Genomic DNA, 17,119 nt, shown 5'->3' with positions numbered 1-17,119 from the left:
ATTTACATTTTTTTAAATGGAAACTTTTTATTTTTAAATGAATTGAATGAAAAAAAATAAGAATAAATAGACTAAAATAAAAAGACCAATTATTTTTAAGAATTAAAATATTATATTATATTATATTAAATTATATAATATTATATATTATATAATATAATATAATAATTATATTATATTAAATTATTAAAATATGACTTTAATTATTTACTGTATGTGAAAATTGTAACAAACTCACAATTCCCTTTTTAATCTCCATTTCAAACAGCGTGATTTGAAAACAAATTTTTATCATGAATTGCAACCTCAGAGTATATTGATGATACTGCATGAATGATGTGCAACCTCAGAGTATATTGATGATATTGCATGAATGATGCAGCTGCTCCTGATTGGCTCAGCAGCCCAACACACTAACACTAACGGAGGAGCCCTGCAGTGTGAGTTGTGGCCTCTCGGCGGCGACAGAGAGCTCCCTTTTATTCAGTAAAAACAACATCTCACCTTCTTTCTTTAGTCCAAGTGCTGCTGGAGCACGTTTGAGTGACCATGGAGTGCACATTTGCTTGTCATGTAGTTCAGCGTTAACACAGCGTGAATATTAGCAGAAGAGGAGTGGACTTGTATTGTGTTTTTCTCTCTCCTCCGGTCGTGGATACTTGGAGGAGCCACAGTGGAGCCATGGCTGCACGGGAGGACGGAGGAGAGCAGCTCCTGCACAGTAAAACAAGGCACCACGACGGAGGAGCTGCTGCTGGAAGTGTAAACAGCTCAGAGGGCTTCAGGAACGGCTATGTGAAGAGCTGCGTCACCCCTCTCAAACAGGACCACCACAGGGGCTTTCTGTTCAACGTGTGCAGGTTTTGCAACGAAGATATCCTCAACTCAAAACTGTTAAAGGTGTCTGCCCTCTACGTCGGCGCCTTTGTGATCTTCGCGGTTTCTTTCCTCATTTCTAGGAGCTTGCAAAGTGACTCGCTTTGGGATTTGCGGACTTTTCTGCAGGGTTTCTCCCAGTCCATCAGCCCTTTATTCAGCATAGGATGCGCTTTCTTCTTCCTCACGTTTTACCTGCGGAGGAAGAAGAAGGAGAGCAGCAAATGCTGGCTGGTGTCGCTGCCAGCATCGTGTTACCTCGGGGATTTCATGGTGTTGCGGTTCTTGCAATGGGGAGAGGACCAGCACCAGATGCAAATGGTGGGCAGGTTGTTATTCGTGTTGGGATGCGTGGGTCTGCTCACCCTTATCCCCACTCTCAAACTCAAACACAGCGTCCTCGTACTGGTGTTCGCCAGCGTGGTGTGGCTGGTTTCTTTCACAAGTTTGAGCGGTCTGCCGGCGCTGCTCAGACCGCTCTTCGCCTGCTTCGCCGGGGTGTCGGGCTCTCTGTTGGGGCTCTGCTTTGACCGCTACTACCCGACGAGGGAGGCACCGAGTGGGGTCTCCACGGCGGAGGAAAAAGTCCCCGTGATCAGACCCAGGAGACGGTCCAGTTGTGTTTCACTGGGGGAGACGTCGACCAGCTATTATGGCAGTTGTAAAATGCCTCGCAGACCTTCGTTGCCCTGTATATCCAGAGAGCAGGTAGGTCTTCTTCATCCTGCAAGGACCAGGCTGTTGTTATTGTTCACACAGAGAGATATAGAGGCCCACTGAGCATCCACATGTGTGCACCAAAGGAGGAAAAACACCCATTATTATGCCATGAAAAAGCCCACAAAGCAACTCAAACTACTGACCTACAGAACAAAAACACAGAACAAAGTATTAGATATGCAATAAATGACTTGTAGTTAAAGTTTTCTGCTAAAAGACTTAACTTCAGGTAGCAAGCAATATAACATTTTTTTTGCAGTGGTATTACATAAATGTCAAGAAAGGGCTTTGTCCAAATTTGTATTCTATCCAGAGAGCAGGTAGGTCTTCTTCCTCCTGCAAAGACCAGGCTGTTGTTATTGTTCACACAGAGAGATATAGAGGCCCACTGAGCATCCACTGAGCATCCACATGTGTGCACCAGAGGAGGAAAAACACCCATTATTATGCCATGAAAAAGCCCACAAAGCAACTCAAACTACTGACCTATACAGAATAAAGTATTAGATATGCAATAAAATGACTTGTAGTTAAAGTTTTCTGGTAAAATAGAACATTGCAAGCAATATAACATTGTTTTTTTTGCAGTGTTATTACATAAATGTCAAGAAAGGGCTTTGTCCAAATTTTAGCACATCAGTTATGTGTTGTTATTGTTCACACAGAGATATAGAGGCCCACTGAGCATCCACATGTGTGCACTAGTGGAGGAAAACACCCTTTATTATACCATGAAAAAAAGCCCACCAAGCAACTCAAACTACTGACCTACAGAACAAAGCATTAAATATGCAATAAAATGACTTGTAGTTAAAGTTTTCTGGTAAAATTGAACATTGTGAAAGACTTAACTTCAGGTAGCAAGCAATATAACATTATTTTTTTTGCAGTGTTATTACATAAATGTCAAGCAAGGGCTTTGTGCAAATTTTAGCACATCAATTATTAAAAAAAAGTGTGTTTTATAGCCTATAAATACTTATATTTAACATGATATTGAGTGCAAGATACTTGCCTACAACACTTCACAACATCCATAATGTTTATTTACATGTTTTTGGGTGAATACAGTTTTAGTTTAGTTTATTAATTTATTTGACAGGGACAGTGCATATTGATAACATTTCTAAAAATATGCCAGAATTAGACAGAAAGGCTCATTTTCATCTGTAGTCCCCGGGTAGGTAATAGATAAATCATAGAAATATCATATTTTTATTTTATTTTTATCGTGAATATAGTTTTGTTTATTACTTTATTTGACAGGGACAGTGCATATTGATAACATTTCTGAAAATTTGCCAGAGTTAGCAGAAAGGCTAATTTTCATCTGTAGTCCCCGGGCAGGCAATAGTTTAAACCATAGAAATATAATATGTTTTTATTATATTTTTATGGTTAATATTGTTTTAGTTTAGTTTATTACTTCATTTGACAGGGACAGTGCATATTGATAATATTTCTGAAAATTTGCCAGAATTAGCCAGAAAGGCTAATTTTCATCTGTAGTCATAGTTAAAACCATAGAAATATATAATATTTTTATTTTAATGTTTATGGTGAATATAGTTTTAGTTTATTTTATTACTTTATTTGATAGGGACAGCGCATATTGATAACATTTCTGAAAATGTGCCAGAAAGGCTCATTTTCATCTGTAGTCCCCGGGCAGTCAATAGTTAAAACCATAGAAATATATAATATTTTTATGATTAAAACACACACATTAGGAATAAAAGCATTGAAAATTATGAATGCACCTATCCAACTTTTTCAGTCCTGATACCGATAGCGATACCTGGGCTTTGGGTATCGGCCAATACCGAGTACCGATCCGATACCAGTGTTTAATTAATAAGCTGTATGCCTCACTGTGTGGAAGTGACTGGGATCATTCTTTTATGTTTAAGGAAACATCAGGCTTGACTTAAACATTGCTTTCCCAACTTTGTGAAACTAAATGTGCCCAATAAATACGTAGATATAAATTTAGTGAATTGTTATTTATTATTAAAATAATACATCATACACCAACAACTTGGCAAAGAAATCTTCAAAATGAACAGAAATTACAATTCAGGTGTAAACCTTTTTAATGCAGCAACTGATCACTCAAAACTTAAACAGGAATTAACATTTCAGTATATAATGTATATAGTATATAAACATAGAATTGAATTTAATAGCCCTATTGTCACCGATGTCCGATCCAGCTATTTGAGTCAGTATCGGCCCGATATCTGATCCGGTATTGGTGAAGGTGCATCTCTATTGAAAATACAATCAACAATAAAAGCAAATGAAAATAAAATATGCAGCTACGAACAGAGCCTGCACTACAAAGAGACAAGAGAGACAGTTCTTATAACAAACAGAAGCAACAAAGAGCATGACAACAATTTCAATATTCATTTAAAATTTATATACCAGATAATCAATGAAATGTGAGTGTCCATCTCCACCATGCTGTCAGAATAACAACCAGCTTCATAGCAATAAGTGATGTGGCCTATACAGTCCCATCTGACTGTAGCAGTCAACAAAACAAAATGATGGTGAGCACACACGCAGGGATTATTCAGTGTCTACAGTCCACATTCAGCATGTGTTTCTTCTTCTTTTTGTTTGCTTGTATACACAAGCCCGCACAGGCTGCATAAAACCAGTCTGTTTACATACAGGTCCACTGCAAAGTGATGCTCCGTTCTACTTTGCATCAGTTTTGTAAACCAATACACCTATATCAGGTGATATGTCCATTCTAAATGAAGACTATCATGTTGCATACAACAAAAAAGCTGTTGCAAGTTGTTGCCTTAATTTGTGTGTAGATAAATGCCGACATTAGTGTCAGCATTTTTATTTTAAACAGTGTATTTAAAAACAAAACATGCAGTTCTTTAGTGGATGCCATATGCTTTGTTATTGTGTCCTTCAAGCTTTGTTAGAAATGATAAAAGAACTAAAAATGTATATCCATTGGTTTGTCTCAGTGGTGCTATTTCCAGCAGTTGTTTTTCCACCTCATTGTGTTTTAGGCTATTAGCAGATTAGCAGTCACATTGAGTTAGGCTTTAAACAGTGCATGAAAACTAAAACAGAAAAAACAGGTTTAAGACCCCGTATGAACACCATACACCATTTCAGCTTTTGCTTTATCCTTTAGGATATACAGAACATTTGTTATTTAATTATATCTTTACACTTAATTTTCCTGAAAATTAGCAAGAAGTATACAGTAATATATGGAGGCTCTAATATCTTTTTTTAAAAAGTTTTTGTGATGCGGGGGGCTCAGCCCCAACATTTGCCAACCTTTTCATTTGAAAGAGAAAGACTTGAACCTAAGATGTTTTTTGAAACCCCAATATGTTGCTTCAAGTTATTTGCAGAAAACGTGTAATTGAAAAGAACTAAGGAAACATTGTATGTTAGTAAAATCCCTAATAAGAGTATAACCATTCCACATTTATATTTGACTCAACTGATATCCGTTGTAGTACTTGTAGTAACAGCGTTGACATATTCAGGGTAGGGTTGGGCGATACTTCAACACGATAAATTATCGTCTTTCAATGGAATCGTATCGTGATGAAATCGTATATATCGAGATATCATACACTATTACGTTGTCTAAATTGATAATTACAAGCACATAGTAATCTGATAAAATCCTCAGTTGAATCTGCTAATCTGATTACTCTGTATTTGTGTGCATGCATGTAAAGATAGTCAGCGTATAGCTGGAAATATTATTTTTTTCTTTATAATTTCACTTGAAACGGTTATGTTCATTTTGCACTAAAGTTCTTAATTAAATAAGAAAATAGACTTTCCCATGTGGTTATTTCATGGACTATTTATTTATTGAATTACCATAAAACATGTTATATCATGATATATATCGTTATCGAGATATGAAATGAAATGACCTGGGGATAGAAGATTTTGGCCATATCGCCCAGCCCTAAATTCAGGGACTGGAGCTCAAAATCTTGAAACGAACTGATATCTCGAGTGAAACTGAATCCCCAACCCCTTTATGTGCCACCGTTAGTCTCTTTGTTGGTTGGGGTATACAGCACGTGGTACACGTAGTAGTAGAAGTACTTTTCATTTTCAGTTGGAAAGTTGAATCAGGTCATTGTTTTTGTTTTTGATTAAACAGACCATGTATTTTTGAATTGGTAATCCTTTTTTTTAATTGCTACGTTAATCTTCTGTTTCATTTGCCCGCCCCACTCACACATCCAGATGTTAAACCTCTTTTAAACTGTGTAAAACTGCATAAATGTAAACTGTAGAGAGAAATTTGGAAAATGTGTGAAAAAAACCAACAAAAACTTGTGCAAAAGTGGTGGATATTAAGAGGTTATTGACTGTGTATAGTCACACCATATTATCAGCTGGCTATCTGACATGCATCGCAGTCCATATAGAGGAAAACAATAAGAAAAATTGCGAGCATATGTTATCGCCTGCGTCATCATCATGCTGTCCTTAAATGTCCTTATTTGGCAGCTTCTCTGCCAGTAAAGTTTTGTGTAAAAGTTGTGAATGTTGGGATGAGTGTGTCTGTCTATCTGTAGGTGTCATGATGCAGTTTACTGGCAACCTGTCTGAGGGGTTGTGCCCACTGCATTCTGGGATAGATCTTACTCACTGGGATAGTATGATGGCCTATATTAGCGGTGTAGCCCGCTGTATAATGTAAGAAAGAGTTGATGTTGATGATCTTTAATCCTAAAAAAAGTTGTTTTCTCTGTAATCAAGATTTAGAATTTTAGCTACTGAAAGCACTAAACCTTTCCTTTCCTGGGTTTGATAATCTGGAAATATAGTCCGTGAAGAAGAACTGTAAACGGAGCATAAGAAATTATCTTTTGTGATTTAACTTCTCTAAGTATTAATGAGACAGTTTCTGCGTCAGAGGCCGGCGAAAAGAGGCACAAAGGCAGACGTCAAAAGGAGGCACTCAGGGTTCACTGCTGATGTCACACATGTTCTTCATCTTCACACACCGAACAGGCAACCCCCCTTTCTGCTGTCTGCGAGGTTCATTGGTTTTCTGCCTTTCAGTTGCAAGGAAGGGGGGTGTTTTCTGTTAGCAGCAACACGTGGTTTTATATACGCAGCAGGTTCGTCAACACCTTGGATAAATGGTTGTTAAGAGTTTCGGCATCATGTACATAATAGTGAAGATGTTTTGGTCCCGATAACAGACACAAATGTGTGAACTGAGTCTTGAAAATAAGTAAACTAGATATTATGATTTTTAAAAAAACAGTTTAAACAAAACTTGAAATCATTGTCAAAGTTTACCAGGGGTGTAAGAAAATATCAATACACATGAGTATCACGATATAATGTTTTGCGATACTATATAGATTCTCCAAAACGCGATATTGATTTTTAATTAACCTCTTAAAAATCCAACGGCCCTATTCTGTATTTCGGAGGCTGTAACGGGCTCCGTTTTAAAGCTAGAGTGAAGGTATTGGCATATGAAACTCTAAAACTTAAGGAATATATGGTACCATTATACTTGCATGTTGCGAAAAACGATAAATAATGCTCCAAAGTTACGCTACTTTTGGCGAGGAAAAATTGGCATGACCATTCACAAAGGGGTCCCTTGACCTCTGAAGATATGTGAATGAAAATGGGTTCTATGGGTACTCTCCTTTACAGACATGCCCACCTTATGCTAATCCCGTGCACTTTTGGGCAAAAACCATGCAGTTTTTGGCATGCAGTATTTGTATTTTCACCTATTATAAAATAGGTAGTATTTGAATATTTCTGTGTACTGGAGTCCCTAAACAGTCTTTGAGGTACATACATTGGGTATGACTAGAAAGCTGAGACTCTTGTGGATCCAATGAGTCCAATTGTATTCATGTGTGATGATGTTAGTCCCCATAGTAGCCATTTCACATAGTAACTTTTTTTTATTCCGATTTTATACATATGTTGGTGTGTCTTTATACTATGACAATTTTCCTAAAATTAGATTTGAAAAAAATCGCAATGACGTTACCCCTGTATCATGGTACGGATCATATCGCCAGATTCTTGCCAATACACAGTCCTACAATTTACAGATGATCCTCAGCCTTTTGATAATTATCATGTTACACCATGGCTATAGAAAACTCTCAGATGCTTGTTAAAATCGTATTATGGGATATGCCAAACAAATATACTGTCAACAGTTTGACCAACGTCCTTAATTCATGTGGATTATACTGAAGGTAACTACAGCAACATTACTTTTGCCTGACGCTGTATAACCAACACATAACTCTCATTGGTGAAAAGGACCTAACCAGAAGTTAAACCCAGCTTTCCCTTTTACTGTGGTAAATGACCATATATACTTCTTGTGTATTAATACTTTGACATTTGCAATAATGACTATATCATACCCATTCATGACTATTTTTTATTGTCATTGTCAATTGCAAAGTTGATGATTTGAGACTCTGTACTGTGTTGAGTTTGTTGGCTCTATCAATTTGCTGTACCAAAATTAGGAACATGCATTAATTTTTTTTTATAATTAATCTTTTTAGCCATCGTGAGAATCCTTTTAGACATGTTATATTCATGTACGAACCATCTGATGTGTTCTTCACAAACATCCCATTAATGTGGGTGCAGACTTTCTGCATGTCGACACAATCATGAATATTCAAACTTCGGACGATGTGCCCCGTGGGCGAGAGTTGTGCCACCAGACACCTGAGGTGTTATTTGTCCTGCTTATCACTTGTCATGTACATGAGGGAGTTATAGAGCTGCAACACAATATTAAGAAACTGCAATACCTGAGTAATACTCAAAAATACAATAATGTCAAAGAATAGTTTGTAGCCTCTGTTCCTTTTTCTTCTAATTTATAAATCCATTCTGCGAGTTCAAATTGAGGAAACGCATGTAGATATTGTTTTTCGACATTCAAGGTTTCGAATGTTTTCTCACAAATGTTTCTTCCCCCACCAAAAGTAATTGTTCACAGAAAGCTTGAAATGACCACCTAAAGGTAACATTTCGTATTACAACGGAGGTTAATTGACGGTTGTAAAATTGTGTATTACTCAGTGGGCATCCTTCGGGTCTGAGAAGTGAAGCCAATGCTGTAGTGCCTTAAACTTGCATTCTTTCTAGCCAGCAGGGGCGACTCCTTTGGTTGCAAAAAGAAGTCTGATTGTGTAGAAGTCTATGAGAAAATGACCCTACTTCTCACTTGATTTATTACCTCAGTAAACATTGTAAACATGAGTATATGGTCTCAATCGCTAGTTTCAAGTCTTCTTCAATACAGCATGATGTTCATTTAGTAAATTATGGTCCCATTTAGAGTCTAATAGACCATAAAGCAGGGTATCCTTTAGGGCGTGGCTACCTTGTGATTGACAGGTCGCTACCACAGGGTTGTCCGGTCTGAGAGTTGTCCGTGTTTTCGTCTTACAGCTTTAACCCTTTCACAGTATGTTTTCAGTTCATGAAAGATAAGTGTAACATTTTTGGTCGCCTAAAAATGTCTTAATCAGCGTTTGGTTGTTCTTAGCTCCACCCTCTCGTGTCACTTCTGGTTGCAAAAAAACAAGATGGTGACAGCCAAGATGCTGAACTAGAGGCTTCAAAACAGCAGTCCACAAACCAATGGTGTGACTAAGTGTACTTCTTATATACCGGCTATGGTATTACTACGAGGTGCACAGTGTAAACAAAGCAATAAAATAAAAAGCAGCATTTCTCTTATGTTTCGACGAAAGGCTGCTGCTATTGTTTTTGTTCAAGGTACGTTGAGGAGTTTTTGGCCACTAGTGGTGCTGTAGAGCAACACTTTTTGTTCTAACAGCATGCACATGAGGCTGCACATGCATGCCAAAAATATTTATCTGTTAGGGTAATAAACTTCTATTTTTGATGTTTTTAGCACATTATGTCAAATTACCATAACTTTTGTTGCCATGCCCTAAAAGTCAAAGTAAAAAAGAGGCTTCATGGCATCCCCTGGATTCACACGATTCTGCATATTAACAGTTGGAGATAGTAATGAGTCCTAAAAGGCAGCGAGGTGCCAATACAAAAGTAGCAAGCAGAAATGTCAAAACATCGAGTTTGCAAGCGTTTTATAAGGTAGGAAATGCATCCAAATATTTGCCTGTAAACAGAAGAGAACACCTTCAATGTTCACTTTAAAATTATGCAAGGCTGATGCAAAGGATAATATACATGAGTGGGAAAAAAACTAATTGTGACAGTTGTTTCTAAAACTAAATGACAGAAAAACAGTTTAATAGGTAATGGTTATGCACTGATGCCGACGAGCACATATTTGGATCAACCAAATATGTTTTTCTTCAGCCTGTCAAAGCTTCCATAGACATTTGTTTGTTTCAGCAAACTACTGCTGTTTTTCATTACCTTTATATTGCCAGAAGCTTTTCAAAAATTACATTTTAAAAGGTTGAGTCTACAATTGATTGTTACATGTTCCAACCAATACCAAAACACTGTAGCTTCATTGATCACCTAGTTCAAATTCAGCTGATGGCACACGTTTCACCAGATACTAGTCGGTATAAAGTTTCAACACATTGATGTCAGTCTCTTATGTCATTCTTTAAATATTTTATAAGTATGACACAGTTGGATTCGCACATACCTATCAAACAAACATCTTTTACTACTTTAAGTATTTTGATTTTTTTAATACTGTTTTTTTTAATACAAGGTTATAGAATTATTTTAACTGCAGCTTGGTCTAACAGTGGGTCATAAAATGATATTTAATTTGACGCCCATCACCACGGCTTTAAAGTAATGCTGGGCGATTTGGCCAAAACCTTCGGTCCCGATATAGGTCATATCATATCTTGATAACGACGTATGTCCCGATATAGCATGTTTTCTGGTAATTCAATAAATAAATTAATAGTTTATATGAAATAACCACATAAAGTCTATTTTTGTATACTCTTGTGCGAATTAAATACTTGAGTATTTTCTCATTTCATTAAGAAGTCAAGTGCAAAATGAACATAAACATTTTCAAGTGAAATTATACAGAAAACAAAATACATTATCTCACATCAGATTTTCTTCAGATTTGAGTTAGTATGTGCTTGTTGTCATCAGTTTGGACAGCGTAACTGTGTATCATGATATCTCGATATATGATTTCATCAGATTATGATTCCACTGAAAGACGACAGCTCTACTTTAAAGCATCTTTTGACAACATCAGCTTTGATGATAATAGTGTCGTTTGCGTTTCTAACTAGAATTGAACTGTTCTGCATGAACAACCTGAAGGAGGCTTATATGAGAATAAGTGCTTAGGATTTATAGACGTATTCATTTTTATGTCATGTTATGGCCACATTATGAGTCAAAAGACTGCTCTATTTTTCTTAAAGGTCAACCTCTGCTTGTACGTGGTGTTGTGTTAGAGTTCAGTGACAGCTAGTCACTGTAGCTGAGCACATCTTTTCATTGGAGGTGCGATCCTTAAATGTGTCAGACTGACTGAGAAGGAAAACCCTTCATGGTTGCTGACATTGTAGAGCATTCACTGTATTGAAACAGTGTTTATGAAAGTCATGAAACAGGACACAAAGGTGTCTGTCCTGCAAACATGAGTTACACATTGAAACAGAAAATCCAGTTATGAACACTATAAACACAATCTTTTATGCAGTGTTGGAGCTAGAATTGTCCCATTTTTGCATATTTTCGCTCTGCTAATTTCAAGTCTCAGTTTTGAGTTTTGGCAGAGTAACTCAAAACCTCTTGCACAACCAAAGCTTTATGGATTGACTGTGAGTGCCAGGGGTTAGGCTCACTGAATCCTAGATTTATTGCATTAACAGTGTCCCTCCATTGTGTTAAATTCTTCCTCAATGGGAGACCTAAATAAATCAGTGAATTGTGTAATTGTGTCTTGCACTTTGAGACTGTCCACACAGGTCACAAATTGAGACCTAGAATTTGCAAGTGAGAAATATTTTTACACATTTTCTGCTGCATATTTGGGTGTGGGAGAATCATGTATTTCAAACTCAAAACCATTTTATCGTCCAAACTGAATGGTAGCCAGTTCCTCCCCAAAACAATGTCAGCATGTGTCTCTGAGACCCAGTTAGTTTTTTGAGATGAAGTAGATAAAGTGGAGATCATATTTTTTAAGTAGGATTATTGTATTTGGGCTTTCATGGCAGAAATCTAAAAGCTCATGAGTAAGACCTTAGAGGCAGTGCTGGCAGTGCAATGTACAATGTCAGGGAGAAGGCCCTCTTTTTGTGTGGTTGCTTACCACTCCACGGGGGCAGGCAGGGGTAAATAATACACTTAACTAACCCCCCATTCAGACGAGAACAGAGAAGCAGGCTGCAGAGAGAAAAGGTTGGAAGGGAGAGCAGCGAAAACGCAGAGCAGCTCTCAGCTGTCACGTTCGCTTGCTGTAAAGCCATGTGGAATGATATAACATTGACGTCACAACCCAGTGACGTACCACAGGGTGATTGCAAAGAAGAAAAAAAAAATGCCAAGTCTCATTAATCGCCCTGTAGAATGTAGTGTCTGCCTCCAGCAGTGATGAGAGAGGGAGAAATTGTCCGTCTTCAGACGGTGTGCAATAGAAAGAGTCTTTAGGAGGGAAAAGTTGCCACGGAGAAACCACTCAGCTTATTCAGACACAGATACAGGCTTTTTAAGTATTTCAGAATAACATATTTTCCTAATTTATAATTTTACATTTTTTGGCTTTTGAATATTTTACAGCAATTTAAGACACTATCAGCAGCACAGTGGTGTAACTGTATTGAACTAGTTATGTAATGTTTACTTGGATTGAACAAATCCTCCTTCATCCGTATTAGAGAACTAATTAGTATCAAATCTAATAGAAGATTTTTGGTTAAATAATCTAACAGTACATTTGTGATTTAGAAAAATAATGTGGTTATTTTTTGTCTAATGAGATAAAATCATGGCCAAATGATATTGTACCCAATGTACTGTTTATATCGTTTGCATCCTCGGCCTCTTAATCTGTGTCGTCTGTGGAGATGAAAGCCTCGGTGCATTTAGTGAAACTGTCTGTGAGCTCCTTTGCCTTTTGGTTCACTGTCTGAACAACGTGTGTTACATTCAAGATCAGTTGCACGTGCTGAAACAAGCATTCAGTTTTACTTTCCAGTATACTATAAATCCTCCACATGCTGGTCATGGCATATATATATATATATATATATATATATATATATATATATAAATAAATAAACAGTTAAATGTATAAAGGATAATCAATATAAAACCTTGTTGTTGTTGTTTGACCTCTTACATGCTCAGAATGTGTCATAAACATTTAAGAGGACACCACGATCTAATTCTGCATTGTTCATTCATTTTTTTGTGCTTATTTATTTTTTAAATTAATATTAATTAAGATAAATAATGAGCTTAAGCAAATTTTTAGTTTGTTCGTTTTATACCTTTTAAACAACTTTAGTTGGAATAGACTGCAGCTTCTGAGTATGGCTGGGCGATATGGCCAAAATCTTCTATCCTGATGTACTGTAGGTAATTTCATATCTTGATAACGATATATATCACAATATAGCATGTTTTCAGATAATTCAATAAATAGTCTATTTGCAGTAACCACATGGTAAAGCCTATTGTTGTATACTCCTGTGTGAATTAAATACTTGACAAATGAAAAGTACTATGAGTATTTTCTCATTTTAAGAACCTGAGTGCAAAAATGAACAAAATTAAATTATAGAGAAAAAATAAATAAATATAGTCCTAGCCTATATCGCGATAGAAACAATATAGAAAAATATATACGATAGATATTTTTATATCATTTTCTAGATGTATATCATCATATTGCCCAGCCCTACTTCTAAGGACTGTGATGACAGAGAAAAAAGTGTATTGCCTTAAAACAAAGGCCATTCAATTTTATCTGCAGTTAAAGGTTATGTGTGTTTGTGTATTTTTATTTTAAGGAAACTTTAATCTTGATATTATCAATGTTGTGAACATTTACTCTCAGTCCATGTGGAAGTAAAACAGCTTGAAATCTTATGTGGCATCCACAGTTTAATTTATAATACAAGTATTGTTATATAAATATGGAAATATGTCTTTAGTGAAATTGTTGTTAATGTGTCTTTGAGCTGATCATTATAATATAATTCTATTTGATGAAATGTGAAGCTGAGCTGTTGTTTAACTGAAGGAGAGTGATGTGTGAAGTTAACCTCCGTGTTTAGGAGCTTGTGTAACAGTTGCGATATCAAGACCAAGATGTCCTAATTCATCGCTTAGCAACTCCACACTGATGCCACTTTGATAGTAGGTAAACATTTTATGAATGCAAAAATCAAGAGCTGAATCAGCATTTATGAATGTTGCCTGTGTGTGTATAATGGAGCTTTTTCAGATGTTTGAAATGTATATAATTTAATTATTTATTTTAGTTTGTTGTTATTGGATCTGGTTTGAGCTTCTGTAAATTATATTGTCATCGTACTTTCTTTTAACTAGTTTGCATAGCTGCTCGCAATTTTTCACCGCAGCAGCAGCAGCAGCAGGACCAGGCAGAAAGGGTTAAGTTGAGCGAGGTGCTGTGTGTTTGGCTGACTGCAGAGTGAAACAGGATGCAGCGGCTGCATTGTCAGCCTGCTGGTGTGAGTGCAAACAGATGAGGAAATGCTGGAGCGGGTACTCCAAAACTCGGGTTACCCTGGAAACGGTTTGCGTCATGATCACCAGCAATTAGCTTGCAGCTCTTTAGTTTTCATGATAGGTCTACCAGAGCTTAGCCTAATGACTCTGGTGTCTGAAGAGTAACCATCAAAAGAGAAATATTCATGGCCTGTTTTATTTTGTTTCTTTATCATTATTATTTTACAACATAGTTCGGGTTACGGCTTGTTTGATGCTGTTTTGAAATGCGTATAAAGAGCTGCGCAGCTCTGCCCCTCTTTCTTATTTTTCTCTAATGAGCCTTGATGTGATGTCCTGACCTCGTCTATCTGCTTGTATTATTGTCTGCACAAAGCTTATCCGTGGCTGAGTTTGTGTGTTGTCGAGGCCCAGAATGTTGGACCAGAGAGGGGGATGCCGAGCCGCTGCCATCAACTAAGTTTGGGCTAATTAGACTTTTTTTCCCCCTGCATCAGCTTTGAATACTTTGCTTGTTTCCACTACATGAAAAATGTGCAAATGTGAAATGGCTAGATAAGATAAGTAATGACAAAATATTCCCCACGCTGCTGGCTTTATTTGCAACACAATCAAGCTTTTATAGTTTGGGAGTTCAGGAGACGGTGGAGTTGATTTTGATTACACCATTAGGTTCCCAACAATGCAAATATTTCAGGTGGCTGAGCTTTTAAGTTCATGATGAGGTTGTTGAACCTTGCATGTGTTGACTGTTTGTTCAGTCCAGTGACGGGGTGAGAGGGAGAGAGAGAGCTCGGCCAGGTTTGGTTAAATTAGACTGCTATGACATAGATGGTGTGAGCCCATGCGTAAATTGTTGCTGTGGGAATTTAAGCACGAGGGGAGGGATGTAGTAAATTTATTTAAGTGAGTACACATACCATAGGTTTTACTGACTGTTAATGGTCTCCAGACGACTTTATTGATATAACATCATCTTTTCCTTCAATATTCTTAAAGCTTAATGTGATAATTTGAAGGGAAGGTCAGACGAGAGTGATTCCAGCTTTTTTTTGTGGCGTTAAAATGCTTACAATTATCATTTTTGCATTGCATTCTCATCTAAACATTACACTCACCAAAATTGTACTCCCTCTACTTTTCTCTCCCTCCTTTTATTCTCTCTATCTCTCATTCTCTCTGAATTTCTTTCTGTCTTTCTCTCTGTGCGCCTCTTTTGAAAACGGTGTCAGCACTGCTGCTTTTACACCAAAAGGCTGTTGCTAAGTGACGGTTGACGTCAGCCACAGCTACAGAGGAGGGCTTGTGTGTGTTTAGCAGCTGAGGGCAGATCCCACTGAAAAGGGCAAAACTGAGAAGCACTATTAGTCACTGCAATGAAAACCCTAACTTCAACCAACAGGATTCGCCATTTCCAATAACTGTGCACAATTTATCCGGAGTGACTTATGGTAAAAGTAAATCTTTCAAAGTGGAATGGTGAGGTTTAAGCAAAAAAAAAAAAAAAAAAATTTGCAGAAACTGCTCCCGGCCAATCCCCACCCCCTTTTCTTCACTTTTTCTTTAGTCTGTCGCTGTCTCCTTTTCTTTCTCACTTTAACCCCATCCGCCCCTCCCCCAACACACAAGCACACGCACAGGCTCAAATGCCAGACACCCCCCCTCCCCTTCCCCTCACATAATGTAAGTGAGATTTTGTAGATAGATTTTGTGTCTGACGAAAGTCTCTGACTGAGCTACAGCGTGATATCTCCCCCATCCGGCCAAGGTTGCTCTTGATCTGCTCGCCATTGTTCGTGTGTAATCAATTCCCGGGGACCGGTATCATCCTCTCCCTCCCCACCACTACACCCCCCCCCTCTCCCTGCCTTTCTCTCTCCTGTGACAGCTCACGAAATCTGACCCGTTGAAGTGGACCAAACAAAAAGCTTATCTGCATTTCATGTTAAAATAATAGTGTGCTTCTTCTATTCACAACTCGTGTTTTTAGTTGTCGCTTTGCAAGAATTTAGTACATTCCTGTTGCAGTGTGATACTTGTTTTGTCTGCGTCCAAGCTACAATACCGAACTAGTAAGAGAAAGTGAGCCGAAAGTAAGAGAGCAATGACGCAGTAATTTACCGGTCTATATACAGTAGAAGACCATCATGTGTGCTGCATCTGTGGCCTGAAGACTGTGATGCAAGTCTGCTGCTGGAGATAAAGCAGAGACTGGGGGGTCTATGGGCAGAGATAGGTGTTTGCAGCAGTCATATGGAGCTCGCTGATGATGGCAGAGCGGGTCAGCAGAGGGCACAGGGTTTTTATCGCACACCCCCTCTGCAGCCAATGCACACTGTGCTGGTCAGATACAGTCAGAGCTGTGGCCCGCCCCAAACTGTTGCCTCCCTGAGAAGGCCTTTGACATTAAGTGCTCATAATAATCTTTGAAGAGTGATATTCAGGGATCAGGGCCTGATGGGCAGCGGTTTAGCGGCCAAAAGCCCCTTTTAGACCGCAGGAACTTTCCCCCGGAACTAGGAACCTTTAGAGGAACCTGTTTTGACTGCAGGGACCACAGTCTAAATGAAGTTCTGGGGACATTATTTTACAACCCCAAAAGACCCTGGTCGGGGGTTACAACTTTGCACCCAAATATGTTACGGCCTCTGCAAAAATTCTCGACATGAAATTTGATCCCTGATCAGTATGTATTACTTTTGGCAAACTTTAGGGAGAAAAAGGAAGGCGTGCTAACTGGTCATCGGCTGTAGTCTTTTCAGCGCGTTCAAATGCAACTTGTCGACCAAGACAAAGGCGATGTGAGGCGACG

The 17,119-nt window shown here is 37.9% G+C and overlaps 1 protein-coding gene across 2 annotated transcripts in view; it reads left to right on the top strand.

The window, feature by feature from the left end:
- Positions 1 to 472: 472 nt before the first annotated feature.
- pde3b (phosphodiesterase 3B) overlaps positions 473 to 17,119 on the top strand; it is a 60,000-nt gene continuing 43,353 nt past the window's right edge. The window contains exon 1 of one of the 2 annotated variants that reach the window (XM_037747759.1): positions 473 to 1,584. In XM_037747759.1, coding sequence (XP_037603687.1) covers positions 682 to 1,584 — 903 coding nt within the window. In that variant the 5' untranslated portion in view covers positions 473 to 681. The remainder of the gene's footprint in view (positions 1,585 to 17,119) is intronic. The other variant, XM_037747751.1, reaches the window with a different exon arrangement.

The sequence above is a fragment of the Sebastes umbrosus genome, chromosome 2 (genome assembly GCF_015220745.1).
Source record: "Sebastes umbrosus isolate fSebUmb1 chromosome 2, fSebUmb1.pri, whole genome shotgun sequence".
NCBI lineage: Eukaryota > Metazoa > Chordata > Actinopteri > Perciformes > Sebastidae > Sebastes > Sebastes umbrosus.
Note: the sequence above shows the minus strand (reverse complement) of the source record. Positions and strands in the feature narration are given on the sequence as shown.